We start from the raw sequence: 21065 nt of genomic DNA on the forward strand, positions 1-21065 counted from the left end.
GGTCTCCCTAGCCATTCGGGTGGGGGTTCTGGATCTCGGGGCATATCGGGGCTCAGGCCCTTAAGCCCAGGGGAAGGATCCAACCCACGTAGAATACCAAGGAGCCCTCTGGGGTCCCCCCAGCATGGCTGCCCCGCTGAGTGCTTCCCCAGGTTTTGTGCAGCTTCCCTCCCATTCTCAAAGGCTGAAGCATCTAGGCTTTGTTACAAGTGAAAAGAACTTGGAGATACGTGGGGTTGGTGCTTTGGCCCTGCTCGCTTTGTCTCCAGCCCTGCCGACCACTGGGATGCGACTCCCAGATGGAGTTGGGCCCCCAGGCTGCAAGGTCAGCACCTTTGCCTTCCGTTGCAGGCCCCCAGCTGTTCTGCTGGGTTCATTGCTGGACTCTGGAAGTGAGGACTCTTCATTTCCTCTGGAGTCAGAATGAAACTGGACCACAAATGTGACGGAGCTTCCCAGAAAGATACATTTGGAAACCTTATGTTAACCAAACAGAACTTTACACAAACACAGAGGGTACTTCTTCTGAAGTTTTCCTCACCATCTGGCCCCCCTTTTCTCTTGTTAACATTGAAATAGGGATTCTCCATATGCAAGTTTACCATCTCGGGTCAAACACCACAGAACTGCTGCAGAGCAGTTACAAATTGTATGCAACCGCTGCCTCTAGTGCATCTCAGATGTTTATAACCCGGAAGGTTTTGATTTAAGCTGATTTGCAATTTGCAGTTCATACCATTTAACCTTTGGCATTGAAGACTGTATTTCCCCTGCTTTTTTTTAACAAAGTAGGATAACTAAGAGCTTAAAGCAGTGGCCCGCATGATGACTTGTGATTCCTTTTTCCGTATGTGTTGTGTGTGTGTGTGTTTTGTTTTGTTTTTTTGCTGTTTTGTAGCTTTCGCGCTCTAGTTCAATGAGCTCATTGTCACGTGAAGTAAGCCAGCATTTTAATCAGGTACATTTGGCTGGCCATTCTCACTGACCCCGCTGTCCCTCTTTTATTTAACTTCTCACCCTCGCCCCATCTCTTCTCATGTTCTGTTTGCTCAGTTTCGCTAATACTGCCTCGGTTCATCTCCTCCCTCCGAAGTTTCATGGAACTAACAGGAGACCATAAAGATGAAGTGTTCCCTCTAATCATTAAAGAAAGGTCTTCCCAGAATTGCATCTGATCCAACGACCGCAGGCTCAAGGCGCTGCTTCTGCCTTTTCGAGCGCAGTTCGGTGCATACTTCTATGGGAAAACACCCCCCCCCCCCGCAGCATTCCAGACACAGACTGATTCCTGTCCCAAGACAATGAAACCTAAAACATGCCTAAGATTGCACCCATAGTAATTCTTCCTTGAAACAGTTGAAATTTGGATGAACTCCACACTCCTCTCTCAATGTGGAGTGCAAACCTCTTGGCGCTGTCGTGGTCACAGTGATGCGGCGGAGGCCGAGCTCACAGCGCTGAGGCCTAGGGACTGTTTGCCTGGCAGGGCCTCGGGCTTCCCTGTTGCTGCGAGCTTAGCCCAGTCCTTCCAGTGAAGAGATCCGGGCTCCAGGTCCCATTTAGTCATGAAGTCCACCAGGTGACTCTGGATCGGTCCCTGACTCTCAGTTTCACCTGCCTTACAGAGTTGTGAGGATAACATGGAGAGGAGGCGGCTCACCTAAAGTGTCCTGGGTTCTTTGCAGGAGGAGAGTAGGTGGGATAAATTTAATAATAGGTAACAGCAAACGTGCATTTTCCCCAAGGACTTCTGTTCTGCTTAGTGCCCTCCGCGCACATAAACAATACCCTCCCTCCCTGGCCAGGGGTGGCTTCCTGTAGGTGGTCAACAGCACGTTTTTATCCTTCAGACTGTTGGCTTCATCTTTGTATGCTTCCATCTTTTTATTTATTTGTTTTTGAATTTGTATGTCATCCACTAATCCAGTTGGATTCTCTATGCGGCTTACAGTAAAATGCTAAAAAACGACAACCTTTTGGGAGGGGGCAGTTGTCGCGGCTCCAAGAAAGAGAGCCCCAAAACCTGAGGAGGGGGCTTCCTAGCACAAGGCATGAGGCTTACTAACCTGACTGGCACATGGCAAAGGGAACCATCTCTACCCCTTGCATGCCCCTTCCTCCCACCTGCCCCCAAACGCGAGCCCTTCAGGTTCGTGCATGCACCCTTTGTCTTGTGATGACCCACATTGCGGCTGCCAATGAGGAAGCTTCCCAAAGTGTTGGGGGACATGTGGATTTTGTGTGTCCTCAGTTCTTGCATCCACGTGTGGCTCTGCACCTTCTGGGGGCACCGGTGTTCTTGTCCCGTCTCTCCATCTGTCAAGTACACAGAACAGGTGTGGTAAGAAGCATCTAGCTTCTCCTTTACTCCTCTCACTAATGGAAGGCCCTTTCCTTCTGCTCTAGGCACCTTTAGGAGGACCCCCAACAGGAGCGGTCCAGTTCTACAACCCATCCCACTTTGCACAGGTAACGGCAGTCATGCTTTGTCCCGCTCCAGAAGAGAGAGCTCCCTGTATACGCGCCGGCCGGCCTCCCCACTGCTCTCTCTGATCGGAGACCAGAGGAAACAGCATGGGTTCTCCAGGGCAGGCTTGGTGGCCGGCAAGGGCACCCAGGCTGGAGGTCCGTCTCTCTCTGTCCTTTAGGGTAATGGGGGTGGGGGGGGGGGTGGAATAAGAGGTTTTAACTGGAAGCTTCCCTCAGCCAGAGCCTCATTATCACAAAGGCCACCGCTGGCTGGCTGGCTGGCTGTGGGCGTTTGTGATGGTGTTGGCACAGAACTTGGGACACTTGGCTTCGTGTCTGGTGCGTCCCCAGTCCTGAGTCAGGGTGGGCTGCATGGGTTTTGCTCAGTCCGTTGTGCCTGTTTTGCGGCTCTTCAGGCATCTCTAATTCCATTCTCTGCTTGTTGAGAGAACTGGATTGCAAGCGCACATTTGTGCACATCCATCCCAAAGTCAAAAACGAAAGAAAAAATCTGCAGGTTTGCACAGCTTGGGAAAAACCATTCTGCTGTAAGACCCACAGGCTGGGTTCATAGAAGTCCAAGCCTGTTTGGATCTCGAGGATTTCAGAACCAACCACTCCATCCTGAAGCCAGCAGGGAGTGATTCTGTACGTGTACAGCATTTGGAACATTGTTTACAGTCGCTGCAGTTAAAACTGGAATTAAGCATGCTGTGTTTTCTTTTTCAGCCCGCTGCAGCTCCAGGAAGTTCGCGACTCAGCAGAATGGGGCAGAGGAAATACCCTACCCTCAAATAGCATTCAGCAAATGTATAATCCGGGCCCACGATGCATGGATTTACCAGGACAACTCAAGCTCCTCTGGTGCAGGCAAACCATCCTCTCCCACCTCGAGAGAACGATCGATTTGTGTCAGTTTTCCACTGAGGCTGCGGCAGAAATGTCGGCTGGAGTGTTCTTACTTCAGAAGGAATGGAAAGCTTTGGTGCAATGGGAATGAACGAACTCAAACTGAGAGCAGGGAAGCTGTTTCCCTCCTTTGGCTGGTTTTACTAGCATTCAGATACTCCAGTGATTCATGATTTCCTTCAGGACATATAGGGAGTGCACCTCACCTTTTTAATGTTACAGTTAGTGGCCTTACAAGGATTGGGGCCCAGTGTTTAAGCATTAAACCACCTTGTTGAGTTTATTGCTTGTTTGAAGCATTTGATATTTGGCTGGGATTTTCTTTCCCAATTCATCTTCCCCTCCGCCTCCTGGGAGGGGCTGAACTAGCTTATCCAAACAGACAGATGTACAGCGAAGGCTGGGGCTGGTGGGGCAGGGACAAAACAAAACTGTGATCTGTAATCTAAAATTTAATTGGAAATGGAATTTCTTTAGTTTGTATGTAGTTTGTGCTGAGGCTCCTTGTAAAGCCAACTGTATAGTCCAAAACAGAAGCTCTCTGTATAATAGGCAGACTGTACTCTTCTGATGGGCCTTCTGGAAGTGCCCTGCGGCGGCTCCTCCATGCTCGCTCTTTCTCTCAGTCTTAGACTCCTAAGTTCAGGCACTTACCAGCTCACAAGCATTCTGCATTGGGGGTTTTTTAAAGTGTAGCATTGAGTTAGTTTCTTCTCTTCTGCCTCAAATTTCCTACATTATCAAATTGACAGAGATCTCACTTTGGTAACCATCACAGTGCTACAAAATTTGATCAGATTTAGATTCAGCCAAGTCTCTCCAGTGACGGCCATGAAACTCGTTTTAGCTCAAGGCAGGCAGTTCCCCCAAACCTTTCATGAGACATTGTGTTCACATCTACAATCTGCTAAGAGGAGACCTACATATTTAAGTCAGGTTTGCTTGGACAGAGCCGCTGCCACCAGTACTGCTCATGGATAGAAGCAGCGTCAAGGTGAGCTTATTTGTGGTGTCCCTTGATACTCTCTGTGGGTGGATCCCCACAATCTGTCATCTGGGGCGCCTTAAATCTATGGCAGAGGGATTGTGTTAGGAGGAATTGCCAGCAAACTGCAAACAAGTCAGGATTCATCCTGGCGGTCCTTCGCCTGGGGCCTTAGGGGAGAGGTGGGGTTTCCCCTCTTAAACTTTCACTCTGCCCTCCACATAGACTGCTAAACAAGAGTGTTTCCATGGCACAGGAAGTGTCCCCTGTCCTAAATAGTAGAATTGACACTGTACATTCTTAAATAAATATTTTGCGCTCTGGAGCACTTTTTCACACTTTACTTGCTTTGTGGTTATTGGGGTTAGCCCAGAATCGTGACACTTCTTGAGCCAAAAAGAACTTTCTTCCTGAGGAGGGGATAACAGCATGGGCTGTTACGCACAGAATGGAATCACCATTAGGCTTCTGTTAAGCTAGATATGTGATCTTTCATACCTTATGGTCCCTTCTTTTTCCTCCATGGGTTTTGGAGTTTGGTCCCTACCTTCTAAGGTTCCTGATCGGTGCCACGTAGCTGAAGAAGCCACACATCGGGAATTTAAAATGGATTTAATAATAACGATGGTGATAATAAAAAATGGATGCCTTTCAAACATGCTGTCCTCAACTGTGAGCACCTGTGATGAGAAGGCAAACATGCTCTTTCTGGGGACAGAGCAAAGAACTGCCACGGGTCATGACACAAGTTTTGGTGGCGTGGACTCCATTAGGTTCACAAGGCATTCTCCAGCAAACGGGGGCAGGCAGGCATGGCTTGACCACCCTTTCTGAACGAGGCCTTTTGTGGCTTCACTTCAGAAAGTGAGGGGCGGGCGGGCACTTGGTGGCTCCTGCACACCCCCATGGTCCCTTTCTCCAGGAGCACCCGCATCAGTTCCCAGTTCACTTGGCTGTCTGCGTACTGCAGTTTCTGGCATATGATCCAGCAAGCCTGCTTCTGCTAGTCTGTCACTCTAGGAAGTGAGTTTGCTGCCATAACCACTCTTAGAAAGGTGCCTTTAAACTTCTGGAAGCATCATGTGCAAATCACAGCAAGATGAGTGATAGGAATGTCTCTGACATGTGAGTCCTCATAATCATGCTTGCAATTGAAGGCCTTGCTGATGCTTCAGACTTCAGTGCCCATCAGCCCCCATGTGGCCAATGGTCAGGGATGCTGCAATGGACGATCCTGAACTGCAGGAGGGTGCAAGTTAAATAAAGGGTCTTTTATCAGGGTCAAAGGAGACACCACAGATTTGTGGCAAAGTCTATGACTCCTCCAGTAGTTTTCATCAGGTAAGGCACTGAAAAGATGAAGATCAGTGGTGAGAAAAAATTTAAAAGGCATTTTGTGTCTTGTCTTAATGAAGGTTCCGGTGAAGTCATGCAGTTGCGAGCAAGTGTCCAGCATTACCTTTTTCAGGCAAGCGGCAGAAGCCCAAAGCAGCCCCTCCTCCAATCGCGGCAGCAACAGCCCTGCAGAGGCGAGCGGGCCTGGCCGGCAAGAGCTGAGCCTGCCAGCCTCGGATGCCTCTCCTCGCCTCGCCGCAGGCCTCCGGGAGAGTCGGATGGCGCGGTGCAGTCCCCCCGCTCGGGGGCGCCAGGTTGCAGAAGGTCGGGTGTGGCGGGGAGGACTTGGGGGCTGCTTCCTGTGCTTCCTCTCCTGGCCACGCGCGGGGGCCGGGGGACGCTGGGAGTTGTAGTCGAATCCATCTGCCGGGAGCTGCCCGAGGTTGAAGGCTGAGGTCCCCGCGGCTGCGGGACGGGAGCTGCAGGTCGTTCCTGAGGGGCGGCGGGGGGAGTGGAGGCGCCGCTTGGGGGCGAGGCCGGGCGAGGGGGCGGCGGGCAGCGGATCCAGAGGCGCGCCCGGGATGCCGCTGGGGGTGACGGGGGGGTGGCCCCCCGGTCCGGGAAGGGGGCCCCGGGCGCGCGGCGGCGCGGAGGGGCCGCGCGGGGTGTGCCAAGCCGCCCCAGGCGCCGCGGCCGGGAGGTGGCCGGGCCGCGGGCCTCCCTCCCCGGGCGGCCGGGCGCCGAGGCCGCGGCCTGCCTGGGCCTACCGCGCCCGGCCCCGCCCGCTCGCCCGCCTCGCCCTCCACGGAGCGGCCGCGCTGCGCTCGGCGCGCCCAACGACAGCCCCGCGAGGTAGGCCAGCTTTCACGGCGGCGCGGGGTCTACGTCCGCCACCCCCGCCCGGGCCCTCCAGGCGGAGGGACTGCAGCCGCCATCGGCCCAGGCCGCGCTGCCCATGGGCAAGGATGCTGGGAACTCGGTCGGGGGGGAGGCGGCTTCCCGGGCTTGCCCAACGACAGCCCCGCAAGGTAGGCCAGCTCCGCGGCGAGAAGTGCCATGAGCAGCGTGGCGGTTGGGAAGGGAAGGGGGAGAAGAGGCGGAAACAGCGCAGTTTCCCTACTCCCAGGGGCCTCCACATGATTAAGACTACCACTCCCAAAATTCCTGAGCACCAGCCCCGCCAGGTGCGGCAAATGGGAGGCGAGGTCCAGCCCACCTGGAGGGCGTCGGAGTGCAGCAGTGGGGAGTGCCTTTGGGTTAATCTTCCCTGCTCTATTAGCTCTAAATTTTATTTACCAGTACGTATAAATAGATCACTGTTTTGTCTTTGGAAAAGCCTGAAAGCCAAATGAACTGCCATTCCTAATCCTTAGGCTGACTCCAGGCCTGCCAGGGCCTTGTTGGCTAGTGTAAATGAATTATTGCTGCACCAACTTGGACTTTAAAAACCCCAATTGATTAATATCGCCTCAATTCACTGATTGGTATGATCAGTGAATTTTTAACAGACTGTAAGAAAGGAATTGATGTAAGGTCAGAACTGGATGAACTGTGATGTGCGCAGATGTGTGAGTACTGAGCAGACAAGGTTTTCCAGGGCACCCCCATCCACTGAAAATCCAGGTTAGCATGTCTCTGACATGTGTGCGTTCACCTGGGACTTGTCCTGTGTTTGCAAGGTTTTCTGTACAACAAAAGCTTTAAAAAACAAAATACTGAAATAATACATCAGGTTTTGCGTATTGTCTTGGTCTTCCCAACACTGAAGGAACTGGGGCTGGCAACAAAGTTCTGTCCCAGCTTGCCATGACTGCACTTACCCGTTAGTAATTCCCAGATTGCGAGAAGATGGCTCCTTCATCCTCCTTAGTTCATAGTTCGGAAGTAAGCATTAAAGGTTCCATCTGTGACATGGCTGTGACCCAGTGAGCTTGTAGGCACCTTTTGAGAGCCTCAGGAATTAATGTGAAAATAATAGAAGTGGTGGCTCAACCTTTATTATTATATGCATCTCTAGATGGGTCCCAACAATGCATCTCACTCCGCAGATTACTGGACTCGCATTCTTTCTGACAGTGTCATTTCAGTGCCTTGTTCCTTCCGAGGAGCATTCCAACAAGTGAGAACGTGTCATGGGCTGTTTCAGGTGCGAGACAGAGTGATCCTTTGGCTTCCCTGTAGCTGCTCCACCTGATGGATTCTCCCAGCAGACAATGGAGCATCCTGAAGGCAAAAGGCCTCATAACCTCCTGGCAAAGGGGGCTGGCTGTACTGCGAAAAAGGAGGCTGGTGACACTGGGAACCTCCTCTCCCAGGATCAGCAAGCAATCAAATCGTTCCTTTTGGATGATCATTTAAGATTCCAGTCTGAAGGATTCCAAACCTATGCCAAGTTCCAATCATTTATCCCAAAGCCTCCTCACAAACCCAGGCTGGAAAGGACCTCCTCTCTCGATGAGCTAATCTGGTGGCGCCGGAGGCTCTTCAGAATGAGTCAGGAGAGCCTGGCGGATCCTGCTGAGAGGGGTGCTTCCAACGGACTCCTCCAAGGAGGGAGTGCTCTCCAGCAGAGGAGTGCCTCTAGTTCTGACCCCTGCTACAGCCAAGGCTCTCTCTGCAGCTTGCACGGCGCCTCCAAGTCCCCCCGTGCCAGGCAGAGCACGCCAGGCCTCGCAGATGTGCAAAGGACTTTGTGCAAGGTTGCGGTTACCCAGCCTTTGCCACCTCTGGAACTTGATGGCTCCTTCCCTTCTCTGAGGACAACTAATCGGATTGACCAGGATTGTGTGGATTACCAGCTTTCTTCCCAGAACTTCTTTCCAAGGGCAGGCACCAGCTGTAGCGACACGCAGGTCCACAGCCAAGGCATGGTTTACGGCAACGGATCCACAACCTCCATGAAGTCCACGTTCAGTCTTCTCACTCCCATCCGTGTGAGAGATGTGCGGAACAGGTGCGTTCCTTGGGGTTGTGGGCCCACCCTTCGTATTTGCAGACCACAGGGCGCTAGCAGTCCTGATTTGCAAGGCAGCACCTTTCACAGGAATCCTTGTGGAGTCCTCCTTATCCAGCAGCCCATATAGAAAATCTTCTCTGAGAATGGAGTATCCCTGAGGATTTTCCATAAAAGCCTTAGGAGCGGGAGCTAGCTGGAACCTGGTTTCCCGTTCAGAGAGCTTTCCTGAGGCCGCTCTTCTGCTGGGAGATTGACTACACCTGTTCAAAAAGGATGGCTCCTAAGTACTGAACCACCTTCATGGTTTTGATTTGACCCACATAGCCCTAAATGGGAGGGCTTATTTGTTTGTTCAGTGACCAATAGGATGTTGCCAGGTCATAACACCTAAGGGAGCCTCTTGGCAGAAGCGCCACACTCTGACACAGGTGGGTTGAGAGGCAGACAGTGTGTCACGCTTCAGGCATCTCTTGAAAACCTGTTTGGGGTTTTTTATGGCATTCTCAGACCTGCAAGGAACTAGGACACTCTTTGCTGTAATTTCCTTATGTTTGATTATGTTGTATTTTTATTTTGTGTTATACTGTTTTTATATCGTATGAGGGTTCTTCAAGAAGATTCCTCACTTTTAAAAACTCTTAAAAATTTCAAAAAAACAAATTACATCACTTTTCTAGTCATCTTCCTTTGTGATACATTTTTCCCAGTGTCGTACCAACTTTTTAATGCCATCAGCAATATATACATACTTATAAAATTTAAAATATAAAAGTGTGGAAACTTTTTGAAGACCACTCATATTATATGTGCATTTTAGTTTGGACTGCTTAGAGATTTTATTATACTCAGCTATGTGAAATTGCAGTAATTGGTTTAGATGGTTAGATTTTAAGCTTTTGCAGGGGTGGGCAGGTGACTTTTTCCTTATGTTACTCTGGAAGTGCCCTTTATCCTGATGGTGCAGTATAAACAAAAACCATTTGTCCTTTCCTTTCCAAGTCTACTGCTTACTGACCGGGCAGTGAGAGGAAGGCGACATCGCTGAGCCTTAGACCTCCTGCCCTGAGTCCAGGCCCTGGGCATTTTCAACTAAAATTATCACATAGCAATTCATGGCGAAGTGCCCTGCCTGTCTGACTCCACGGAGATCCCTTGGGCTGAGAGTGTTCAATGCATTTCTCATACATTAGCTGTATTTCATTACGACAGTCCTGTAAATTAAGTGAACATTAGTCTCTCCGTACTACAAATGGAACAAGTCTAAAACTTTGGGGTTTAACCCAAAATGCTTCTCAAAATAGATTTGGTCTGGGAACAGTTGCTAGCGGAATGGCCAGATGCAGCTTCTGTGCTCAGAAATAGTTTCGCTACCAAGGGGCTTCCAAGAAATGGAAGGATTTCTCCATCAGCTGTTGTTAGACAGAGAGGAGGACTGTCTGTGCCACCACTCCTGATAGTAGGCTAAGCTAGGGAGTATTCTGGGATAGCCTGCAGTGAGGTATTATTATGATGATGGCCACCAGAAGCTGGGGCTGCAATGAGTCAAGACTGCTGAGCAGCATTTTAACCGGAAGGCTGAAGAGCTTCCACCTCCGGGAAGCTCTCAAGGGGGCATGTTCTGGTGGTGGATGTTCTGGTGGACACATGTGGTCAAGAAAGACCTGCCCCTTGTAGCTTAAAGCACCTACTGCCAGGAACTCAGCCTTCAGAGAAGCATTTTAGCCTTCGAGAGTGGAGAACTATGCTGAAACTCGGAAACCACTGAAGAATTGGTGGTGAGCGGGTGTGCCCATTAGCAAACCCCAGGGGGCTGGATGTGTTCCACTGGGCCTGAGGCCTTGCACAGCTGGCGTGAAACAAAAGGCATAGTTTCCGGAACATTCCAGGCATTTAGCTTCTACTGTTGTGCTTCAGGGATTGTGTTTTGCTTGGCTTTCTTCTCGTGGGGCTGGGCAAGCAGGGAATGAGGAAGGACAGGGCAGTTATATTGTCCCTCGGGTTGCAGTTGTCCAGGTGACCATTGTAACCAGAGAGCCTTTGACCGGCTTGGGCCAGTGTGCCAGCTCCGAGAATGTGCCTATCTGGCCACACTGGTGCGTGCCTTGTTCAACAACTGGGCGGACTCAGTGCGTTCGGCATGGCCCAAGATGCAGGAGACGGGTAACTGCAGGATTGCTGTGGCTTCATGCGGGTGGAACTCATCGGATGCTGCTTAATTCTTGTGTTTTTAATTGTGTTTGGGTTTTATGTTATGTTTTAGTGGAAATTCTGGTTTTGTGCCCTGAAGTTGTTGTTAGCTGCCTTGAGCAGCACCTTCTGGCAGAAGGACAAGATACAAAGAGATTTCTTAGATCTGTTTCGGAGCCTGATTCAAAGTGACGGCTGTGACCTTTAAGGCTCAGTGTGGCCTGGAAGTGGGACAGTGAAAGGATAGCCGCCTCTTGCGCAGACCTGCTCGCCACTGAAGATGGTCTGTTGAATGGTTTGGTTTGTTGTTACATTTATAGCCTGGTTTCCTTGAGGAGCAGAAGAACTGAATTGCTTCTTTTTCCAGCCTCACCCCCTTTTATCTTCTGGCTGGGTTAAGCTGGGACTTTCATCTGTCTACACGTGTGTAGGATTGTACCTTAAGGGAACCTGAGATGAGTCGGCCTGAAGAAAGGTTCATTCTAGGAGTCCAGTTTGAGACAGAACTCATTTGGAGATGTGCATATTTGGATGGCAAAGTCACCTTTTGACTTGGATGCCCCTTTTGTCGACATGGAAGGTTTACGAAGAAGTTAGACTTTTCCAAATTCGCCTAACTGGACTTAATCCCAATGTCAGTAATGACATTTTCAGAAGAGAGGCAGAGATTTAGCATTAGGGCTTAGACAAGGGTAGACAAACTTATGATAAGGAGTCAGTAAGCTCACAGTACAATGAACACCAGGTATGGTATTAGGTAAAGGGTGGTCACTGGGCTTATGGGTATACAACAGCCCTGTGCCTGATGGGCGCATTTCCTGCCTTCTCCCTCATCGTTCTCAAAAACCTTCATCTTTTCTGGAGAAGGCAGGAACAGCGCCTCTGACGGCTTGCTGGTTGTAAGTCTCTTCCCTTTCTGTTTTGATATTAAGTATGAATGGTCTGCATAAATGGATTGTTATAATAAAAGTTCCTCAGTTCACTCTGTGCAGGTAATATTTTTTTCCATGAAACTGAGCAGTTTATGCCAGGAGTGTCTTAATCCCTTCACCCAAGTCAAATTCTTGAAGACAGGAAGTAAGTCTTTTCTCGTTCAGTTTCTTCCTTAACCAGTTGCCCAAAGGGTGAGAACCCACAGCTTGCGGGGCAGAACTGGCTGGCCAGTTGCCTTGGTCCGGACCACAGAGTTACCACACCCTTTTGTCTGTGTCCCGCCACATCTGAGTTGTGCTTGGCTGGGAGTTGGGATTAAACTCTAGACTCTAGAACTATCTGCCACATTCCCTCAAGAGTACCTTTGGCCCATCACACTTCTGATTTTAATTACCTAGACATCTTGGTTTATTTTTAACATTTCATCTCTTCCTTTTGTGTCTCTCACATTCAGATCATTGTTTTATCAGAATTGTTTTATTCTGCAGAATTGCTTTATTATACTGAATTATTACAGGCTGCTTCAAACATTCAGTGTGGAAGGGCAGAAAGGGCGTACTTCCAAGCAAGCCAATATTGGTTTCAAGTTATATAAATTGTCTTTTTCCACAGAAGTTACTTGGAAGGAAGCCTTCTCGCAAATGGTGCCCTGCTGGGAGCTGAAGAGCTAAACCGCTATTTTCCTGATCGGTGTGTCGGCATCTTTGTAGCCACCTGGAACATGCAGGGGCAAAAGGTGAGAGAGGGAAAGCATTCCAGAGGCTTTTAGCCGATCATCAGCCTTTGGCCTGGGCACTGAGAAGGAGAGAAAATAATTGTTCAGGGCTATCCTCTCCCACTGCGCGCGCACACGCACACACACAGATCGGGAAAAGACAAGATGGCGTGACCCATGGGCAGCTTAGCTTTGCCCACAAGGGGCAGAGGAGCTGGCCCTGCACACACTTGTAGCGGAAATGCTCGATGGCGGCTTGGGGAGGCACCCTGTGAGCCCAGGTTCCTCAGTTTTCAGGTGCTCAGCTGCACTTTGGCCACATGTTCAGGCCCCTTCCCTGCTCAGCACCCAGCTAAAGTGCGTCCATTTCTTGCAGGAACTCCCAGGGATGTTGGATGACTTCCTGCTGCCTTCTGATCCCGATTATGCCCAGGACATGTATGTGATAGGAATTCAGGAAGGCTGCCCAGATAGGTATGGGAGCAAGAGCGAAGCAACTTCCCGGCCTCGGGCTGCTTTGCCCGCTTGGGGCACGACCCCCGCCCTGCCTGCTCTTCCCTGCCCGCTGCCTGGAGGAGAGCTGGGTCCCCGTGGGCTGTGACCAGCACAAGCAGCACGGCCCGCCTTGGCTCGGGGCACCTTTCCTTTTCCTGCGGAAACGGGGCCCTGCTGGCTTCTGAGGAGCCCCCTCCTGCGGCCATGCCCGGGGCCTGGTGTTCCCCTCGTCTGCGCGCCGTCGGTTGCAGGTGTCAACCCGGGGCAGGTGCTGGTCTGGGGCTCCAGCCACTGGCCATTGCGGGCTTTCCCAGCCTTCCTCCCAAAGGGCTCCGAGGTGCATTTACTGGCAGCAGCCACTTGCAGTGTGGGCAAACTGCCACCGTTTGCTCTTTCATTTATTTATTTCGGGTATTTTCATCCCGTCCTATAAAAGCAGTTGTCTCAGGACAGCTTACAATATAATATAAACAATAAATACAGCAGTCCACAATTATAATAACAAGATAAAATACGACTGAGCATATTATTAATAAAACCAGATTAAAATGTTTTGTGTGGCGTAGTGGTTCAGAGCATGGGACCGGGACTCAGGCGATCCGGGTTCGAGTCCCTGCTCAGCCATGGAGCCAACTGGGTGACTTTGGGCCAGCCACAGACTCTCAGCCCAACCTACCTCACAGGGTGGTTGTTGTGGGGATAAGATGGAGGAGGAGATGTAAGCGCCTTGAGCCCTTTGTAGGAAAAAGGCAGGATATAAATCGGAAAAATAAATAAATAAAAATTGAAAATACTGGGCAAATAAAAGGTTTTTACCTGGTGCTGAAAAGCATATAAAGTCAGCGCCAGGCAAACCTCTCTGGGGAGCGCATTCCACGGTCCCTTGACCCTTCGGCCTTCAACCCACTCGCCACTGGAAAGCAGCCACCAAGAGCTGCTCTGCATTCTGAGTCAGTGGCTGAAGGCTGTCCTGCCTGGAGGCCCTCAGCCCCCAGCGAGCAGTTGTGGACGCAGCACTGCCAGGAGAGCCAAGGCTGCAAACCAGAGCAAAGCATTCGCTGCCCAGGCCAGCAACGTACGCCGAGTTCCCAGCCTCTGGAGCAATCTCGGGGGGGCCCAGCCGGACGCGTCACCCGCCCCTGCCACGTTTCAGCTGCTCCAGCAGAATGTGAGGCAGCCCGGGCCACAGACGGCTTTCCCTGGCTTCGCTTCCACAGGCGAGAATGGGAGATCCGCCTGCAGGAGACGCTGGGCCCCCACTATGTCATGCTGCACGCGGCAGCCCACGGGGTGCTTTACCTGTCCGTCTTCCTGCGGAGGGACCTCATCTGGTTCTGCTCAGGTGCGTGTTTTTATTCAGCTGTGAATTCAGTTGCCGTGCGTTCGCATGTTGCCACTCATCAGTGCCGTTGTGCTCTGGGGGATCCTGATGACCCCAGACAGGGTATTTTGTAGACGTGGGAGAGCCTGGCATGTAGTAAGGAAGAGTTTCCACTTCCCTTGGCGAGACACACCACCCTCTGATGTTTACACGCGGTGGTGCACGTGCGCTCCATGTTCACCACAGAGCAGGTGTGGGGAGCAGGTGGCCTTCTAGATGTTGGACCTCAAGTCCCATCAGCTGTAGCCAGCGTAGGCACTAGCGAGCGAGGTCCATTCTGGCACCATCTTGAGGACCATGCGTTCCCTGAGCCCACCATCAAATTTGAGGGAGAGAGGCAACAAAGGAACATAACAACAGAGCGAGTCAGAAGGGGTCTCCCGGGCCATCTAGTCTGACCCCGACTCCAGCCGGCTCCACCCATGGCATGCCTGCCAGGTGCATTTCCAGTGATTGGCCCACAGCTGGGTCCAGTGCCATCTTGGACAGCCCTCTCTGAGTGTTGTGTGACGGCTCTCGTTTCTCCCTGCAGAGGTGGAATGCGCCACTGTGACAACACGCATCGTGTCTCAGATTAAAACCAAGGGCGCCCTTGGCATCTGCTTCACCTTTTTTGGCACATCCTTCCTCTTCATCACATCCCATTTCACCTGTGAGTAGCTCTCTGGGTTCCCACGGCACGTGTGCTGCAGAGGCGAATGTGTGCCCGGGTGGTGCATGTTGGCTTTGCCCCAACTTCCTGAATCAGCTTCTGCGGAAGTCCAGAAGTCTGGGGAAGAGAGTGCTTGAGCCGGCAGCGGGGAGAGGAGCAGCGCCTCGCTTGGAAGCTGCAATCCCTCGCCCCTCTCCCGCGGCCCCGGCTGCGCCTGATCCCCCGAGAAACGTGTTCGAAAACGGTCGAGCGCCTGTCTTGCATGGAGGAGGTCCCTGCTTTGATCTCTGGCAGCACTTCCCAGTCGGGCTGGGGAGGAACCCACCTGAAACGCGGGGGAGCCCTCGTTGCCCATTGGGCTGGCAGTGCTCTCTGGGTGGGGCAGACCGAGGCCGGCCTCGGCACCAGAAGGGGCGCTGCCAAGCTTGCTTGGCAGGATCCTGGCTGCTGAGTTGGGCTCCCTTGGCACTGCTGGCTGTGGTTTGCCCCACGGCCTGTCCCCACTTCTGCCCGCTATGTCTGAGGGGTTGCTCTGGGGGCTTGCGGACAGCATCTCTCTCTCTCGGCCTTCCCCGGCCCGGTGCCTCTGGGGGTGTGGACCGCCTCTCACAGCCTCCCCGGATGCCCGTCTCCGTTCCTGAGGGAAGCTGTCGGAGGCTCTTCCCCCCGGCTCCCCTTCCCACGAGGAGCAGCCCTGAGCAGACGGCTTCTCTTTCAGCTGGAGATGGCAAGGTGCCCGAGAGGGTGCTCGACTATCACAAAACCATCCAGGCGCTTGCGCTGCCCAGAAACATTCCGGACACGAACCCCTACCGCTCCAGCGCCTGTGAGTAACTTGGCAGCCCAGACGGGTCCCCGCGTGGCTTGATGGCCAGCGTCACTGGCCCTCCTGGGTCAGTATGACCCCCGGGCTGGGCTACAAGCCTCTGGACAGCCCTCCACGGCCCCCTCACCTTGAGTGGGCCTTTCACTGATCCAGCTGCCCTCTGCCTTTCTTCCTCCTCCTCTTCCTCCTCATCAGCACCACCAGCTTGCTTGGCTCCCAGGTTGCCCAGGAGTGAGGGGGCCGTGGCAGCTTCTGGCCCCCTCCTGAGCATCACCTTTGTCTGGCTCAGAGCGAGAGGTGGAGGGTGACGCAGGTTGCAGAGGAGAAGAGGCTGGGCTGTGGCCGCTGGTCTTAGCCCGACCAGGCCTGCACTCAGCACCGGTGCTGATTCTGGGCAGGATGCTTCTGTCTAAGTAAATTATAGAATTGGTGTGGAATGGTCGTAAACAGCCCCTTCATATCTGCCCACCAGGAGGTACACACATTTTTAAAATGTATCTGTACATCGCATTTGTATTCTGTCCCTCCTTCCACGTGTTCAGAACAGTGCGAAGCCAAGTGTGCCGCTTTGAAGCCACGGGTACCTTTAGGCTGGGTGGCTGCTCTGGAGCACTCCAGAGGATCCTGGGCCTGCCTTCCACAGGCACCCATCCTGCATCGCTACCGTATTCTGGGCATGGGCAGGAGCTCCCCCGACTTGGCTCTCCTGTGGCTTGGGGCTTGCGTTCTCAGCGGCTCAGCCTGCTGTCCGACGCACGGGGACCTGTTGCCCCAGCAGAGCCAGGGAGTGCCGGGTGGCTGGGAGACCTTGGGCTGCGAGCAGCTCAGGCCCTCGGGCCACGAGTGCCGCCGCCTCTGCAACCAGGGCCTGCGCTGCCCCCTCGTGTTCCTTTGCAGCGGATGTCACGACCCGCTTTGACAACGTTTTCTGGTTTGGGGACTTCAACTTCCGCCTGGATGAGAACCGGGAGGTGGTGGAGCAGATCCTCAGCCGAGGCCAGGAAACGGATGTGTCCAAGTTGCTGCAGCACGACCAGCTTCTTAAGGAGATGGTCAGCGGTAAGGCTGGCCCCCCGCCTGCATTTCCCATCCTGGACCCCGGGCGGCTGCACCGCTCCGCCATGGCCCATGCAAGAGCATCGGGTGGGGCGTCCGGTGTGGGCACCTGCGTCGCTGCTCCCCCAGCCCAGCCCAGCAGCCCCGGAGATCCCTGATGGAGCCCTGCACCTCACCCCCACGCAGCGCTGCTGGGCCGGTGCGTGTGGCCGCCTGCGCTGCCGCATCCCTTCGGACTGTCGCGGCCCGCACGAGGTTATCGAGCCGGGCTGGGCAGGGCTGGGCAGGACTTCTGCCGCGGATACCCCCTTCGCCAGCGCTGGCCGTCGTTTGGGTGCAGCAGGGCTCCGCTTAAGTTCTTACGTTAAGCGTTCCACTAAGAGAACATTCCCCACAGGGCAGGACGTGGTGGTGGGCCAGTATGGTGTTCTGTCTTCCACAGGTTCTATTTTTAAGGGGTTCCAGGAGGCCCCCATCCTCTTCCGCCCTTCCTACAAGTTTGATGTTGGGCAGGACACCTACGACTCTACCTCCAAGCAGAGGACACCTTCGTATACGGTAAGGGCTGAGACCGAGAACCACTCGCCCTGCCCTGAAAGGAGAAACCTTTCCCGACTGCCCATAAAGCACTTTAGGCTCACTGCAGGGAGGCTGCTTCTAGATGCGCCACTCGTCCCTTTTGCTTTGAGGTGGCAGGACCTCCAGAGACATCTGAGCTTCCCCACTCAGAAGTGGACTCTTGGAGCCTTCTATCGCTGCAGAACTCGCTCAGTAAAAGGTCCTTTATAGTAGAATCGACCCTGACCAGAGGATAGGGCAGAAGCAAAAGAGAGAGCAGGGAGAACCTGGATACTGAGGTGTGAACCTTACTGGAACTGCTGCTTCCTTTCAAACCATCTTAAAATCTAAAGAGTAGCTCCCAAAATTAGACCCAGTGTGGGCAGGGTTTAACTAGCAGCAATTTCAAGATTTCCGTCTTAAGCAGCAGTTGGGGGCTGGCAATGATTTGAGGATACAGAACACTCTTTGGGTCAGTTTGAATCTGCCCTTTCAGACTGGCTGATCACACGTAATGATAAACCATGGTCTGGATTCATTGTGAGTAATCATCATGTGAAAGGGTTAACTATGGTTTGCTAACTATGAACAGCTCACAGAGAGAACCCATGGTTTGCGGTTGGGTTGTGAACTGTGTGTTAAAGCATGGGCTGTCACTACACGCAAGCGCAGATTGTCATGGATCGTGCATGTCACTTTGCCCGGCTACCGAGGCGGGAGGCCAGCCTGTTTATATGCTGCCGCCGCAGTGTTGCAGAGGCAGCTTGTATACAAAGAAGGGGCAGGTGAAAGGGGAGAGAAACGACCACCCAGGGGCAGAGAAAATAAAGCACGGGTTTTTCTGATGGTCAGCCAGGCACCCTTAAGGTGTGGCAGCAAGCCCTGGATTAAGGGCCTGTGTGAATCAGGTCAACGCAGGCAGTGTGGCTGCTGTCTGGGCACTTTCTTTGCTTGCTCGGAGCACAACATAATCTTTGAGTGGGTGCTAGAGGGGTTCTGAAGCTGCAACCATTCCAGTTCAGTTGGGGAGCAAGGAAAAAGTCCCCGAAAACTGCTCCTCAGGCCTGCTGTTTCCGTAGAGGCTGGACAGACATGGGGAGAAGAGGGAATGCAAGAGCCGGGAAGCCCGCCTGTCCCAAGGAGCCTCTCAGTGCAAGAGGTGCTCCTCCTCCTGAGCGAGGCCCCCCCTGCCCCACAGCCTCTCTCAGGGTCATTTACTCACCTCACACCCTTTGGTCTCCTCAGGATCGAGTGATCTACCGCAGCCGCCACAAGGATGAAATCCATGTTGTGAAGTATTCCTCCTGCCCGGGGATCAGAACATCAGACCACCGTCCTGTGTATGGGCTATTTCGTGTCAAAGTGAGACCCGGAAGAGACAAGTTAGTGTTCCTTATGGAGGGACAGAGGCTGCTTGTGTGGGGTCTTCGGAAGGCACCTTGAGCCCACCAGATAATTGACAGCCTGGCCCCACCATGGCCCCCTGAAGCCGTGCTGAACCTCAGCTCCCGTTACTCCAGTGCCTGCTGGCTTAGCGAATGCTGGAAGCTGCAAAGGTCCTGACGTGAGGAAGGCTAAGGATTCAGGAGGGGTATGTGGGGTGCTGAGCAGCCCATGGGCCCCAGAGAGGCAAATGCTGCTTTATCTGCACAGGCAAACGCAGACAGCATCTCCCTGTGTGTAGGAAACAGTATTTTTTAATAATACGTTGTGGTTTTAAGTGTAAATGGAGGGACCGCAGTCTTCTGTATTGTCAATGGGTGTGAGAAAACTGGGCTGCAGCGTGTGTGGTTAGTTCTAGTATTGAATGACAGGATTGTTCAACTTGACTTTCTTCTGTTGTCTAGTGATTGTTTGCAGCCTGTATAGATAAAGCAACGTTAGAAGAGTTTCACCCGTTCATTTATCCTCCCTGTTGTTGACGGTTACCTGGACTGCTGTGCCAACAGGCCTGGAGCACGGGCTGTGTAGCCACATCTTCCTCGTGAGCCAAGGTGGCCCACACTGCTCACTCCCTTCATGGGATTGTGGATTGTGAAGGTGGCCCACACCCCACAGGAGAGGGCCATGGAAATGGGCTGCGCACAAGCATCCAGGGGAACCCAACGCTGGGCCAGGGTGTGGAACCTCTTTGCAGCCCGAGGGCCGCATTCCATTTCTGAGAGCCTCCAGCCCAGGGGCGCTGGTGCAGGGGACAGAGGCAAAGGGACGGGACGAAACCAGGAATACTAACCAGTCCTTAGTTGAAACCCTTCCTGCCAGCAACTGAGCCTTAGGAAGAGAGGCATTTCAGCCTTGCAGAAGAGAGGGGAAGCTGCACTCATCAGGCAAATGGAACGATGGATGCCGGAGGGAAGGATGTCGCCATCCAGGGCCGCGGAGGGGACCAGGGGACCCGGGTGGGCTGGGTTTGGCCCCTAGGAAGAGCTTCTGCATTCCTGCTTTACAGCGTATCAAAATGGCCTTTCTTCAGTTTAGCTGTTCTGTTTTTTTGCAGCATCCCTCTGGCTGCTGGCCAGTTTGACCGAGAACTCTATTTGATGGGCATTAAAAGGCGGATCACCAGGGAGCTTCAGCAAAAGCAGGCTCTAAAGGACCAGAAATCTAGCACCGTCTGTTCCATCTCCTGACCTTAAAAAGTCACCAAAAAGATATCTGAGGCAGACACGGGATATGCCACTCCACGGTCACGGCCTAGCTCTCAGAGGAAATTGCTCCAGCGTGACGGCAAAAACAAGGGGATGCCGAGGCTGGCTGTTCAAAGGACTGCTCTGCCGAGAGGCGACAACGTCAAGGGTCTTTCCTGGACTGAAACGCTATGGCAGCCCCGTCCTGCTGCTCTGTGAAACGTTTGTCTGGAAAGAGTTGTCCTGGACCTTTCCCTGCTGCCCTCGCCCCCCTGGCTTTGGCATCTTCTGGAGTTAAAGCCATGCACGTTCTGTGTGTTCTTGGAAGATGCCTCTGCATTTATTCTTGCTGTGTTCCTTTTTGCATCTGCAGCTGGAAAGCTGAATGGGGAGGAACTGCTGTAGCACCTGAATTCAAGAACCATCCATTCTGGGACTAACACAGCTCTGGAGTGGTGGCAGCACCAGTAAAGGGGCTGAAAGGCTGGTGGTGTTCTGCCCCAAGGACTTGCTCAGGAATCTTGGAAGGGGCTTCATGCGCCTTCCCTTGTTTCCAGACCAAAGCAAGCCCCCTTCTTTTGGGGATGGCTTCTTTCCTTAGTTACATGTTCTTTAAAGCCCCACCTAGTTGTTGGTGTGAGAGACAGAATGTGATCTGGTTTAATCTGACGGAGAGCCACTGCTTTCTTTCCCGGTGGCTGTCAAAACTGGTACACAGAAATGGCAAAATCTTGTGTTAAGCAGGACAACATGGCAATGTACTGAATTTGACTTTGCCCTTCTCCACTTGTTCTGCGCTGGGCTGCTTTGTGTCCAGCATTCCTTGAAAGGATAAAAGGGAAGGCAGATCTTCAAGCTGTTTTGAGTGTGCCACATATTCCTTGCACTTTTCATGGCTCACGACTCCTCTCTTCCTTCTGCCATCAATGAAGGATGTTCCATCCAGACAGGATTAGCTTCCCACTGATCCTTTCTTTTCCA

The 21065-nt window shown here is 52.7% G+C and overlaps 2 protein-coding genes across 13 annotated transcripts in view; both read left to right on the top strand.

The window, feature by feature from the left end:
- Positions 1–4701, top strand: part of SEC16A (SEC16 homolog A, endoplasmic reticulum export factor) — a 37427-nt gene extending 32726 nt beyond the window's left edge. For 5 of the 7 annotated variants that reach the window (XM_044453154.1, XM_044453153.1, XM_044453156.1 and 2 more), the window contains 3 exons: positions 899–958; positions 2407–2469; positions 3199–4701. In XM_044453154.1, the coding sequence (XP_044309089.1) occupies positions 899–958; positions 2407–2469; positions 3199–3267 (192 nt within the window). In that variant the 3' untranslated portion in view covers positions 3268–4701. The remainder of the gene's footprint in view (positions 1–898; positions 959–2406; positions 2470–3198) is intronic. The other 2 variants (XM_044453158.1, XM_044453159.1) reach the window with 1 other exon arrangement.
- An 878-nt stretch (positions 4702–5579) lies between these two features.
- On the top strand, positions 5580–20939 carry INPP5E (inositol polyphosphate-5-phosphatase E). 6 transcript variants are annotated; one of them, XM_044453164.1, is made up of 11 exons: positions 5580–5704; positions 7716–8651; positions 12387–12510; positions 12866–12963; positions 14202–14326; positions 14898–15017; positions 15736–15843; positions 16741–16902; positions 17342–17457; positions 18703–18839; positions 19955–20939. In XM_044453164.1, the coding sequence occupies exons 2-11, from the start codon at positions 7912–7914 to the stop codon at positions 20085–20087; spliced, it is 1863 nt and encodes a 620-aa protein (XP_044309099.1). In that variant the 5' UTR covers positions 5580–5704; positions 7716–7911; the 3' UTR covers positions 20088–20939. The 6 variants fall into 6 exon arrangements, with proteins under 6 accessions (XP_044309099.1, XP_044309101.1, XP_044309098.1 ...); XM_044453166.1 differs by lacking the exon at positions 5580–5704 and adding an exon at positions 6059–6183 and having other exon boundaries at positions 18703–18797; XM_044453163.1 differs by lacking the exon at positions 5580–5704 and adding an exon at positions 6062–6183.
- The last annotated feature ends 126 nt before the right edge of the window (positions 20940–21065 follow it).

Source organism: Varanus komodoensis, unplaced genomic scaffold (assembly GCF_004798865.1).
Source record: "Varanus komodoensis strain SLA01 unplaced genomic scaffold, ASM479886v1 scaffold77, whole genome shotgun sequence".
Classification (NCBI taxonomy): Eukaryota; Metazoa; Chordata; class Lepidosauria; order Squamata; family Varanidae; genus Varanus; species Varanus komodoensis.

Excerpts from the sequence above, each read along its gene's own strand:
- INPP5E (XM_044453164.1), top strand. The coding sequence starts at position 7,912 with ATGGAGCATCCTGAAGGCAAAAGGCCTCATAACCTCCTGGCAAAGGGG. Across the intron at positions 12,964-14,201 it reads CAGGAAGGCTGCCCAGATAG|GCGAGAATGGGAGATCCGCC; the intron begins GTATGGGAGCAA and ends TCGCTTCCACAG. Across the intron at positions 15,844-16,740 it reads CCCCTACCGCTCCAGCGCCT|CGGATGTCACGACCCGCTTT; the intron begins GTGAGTAACTTG and ends GTTCCTTTGCAG.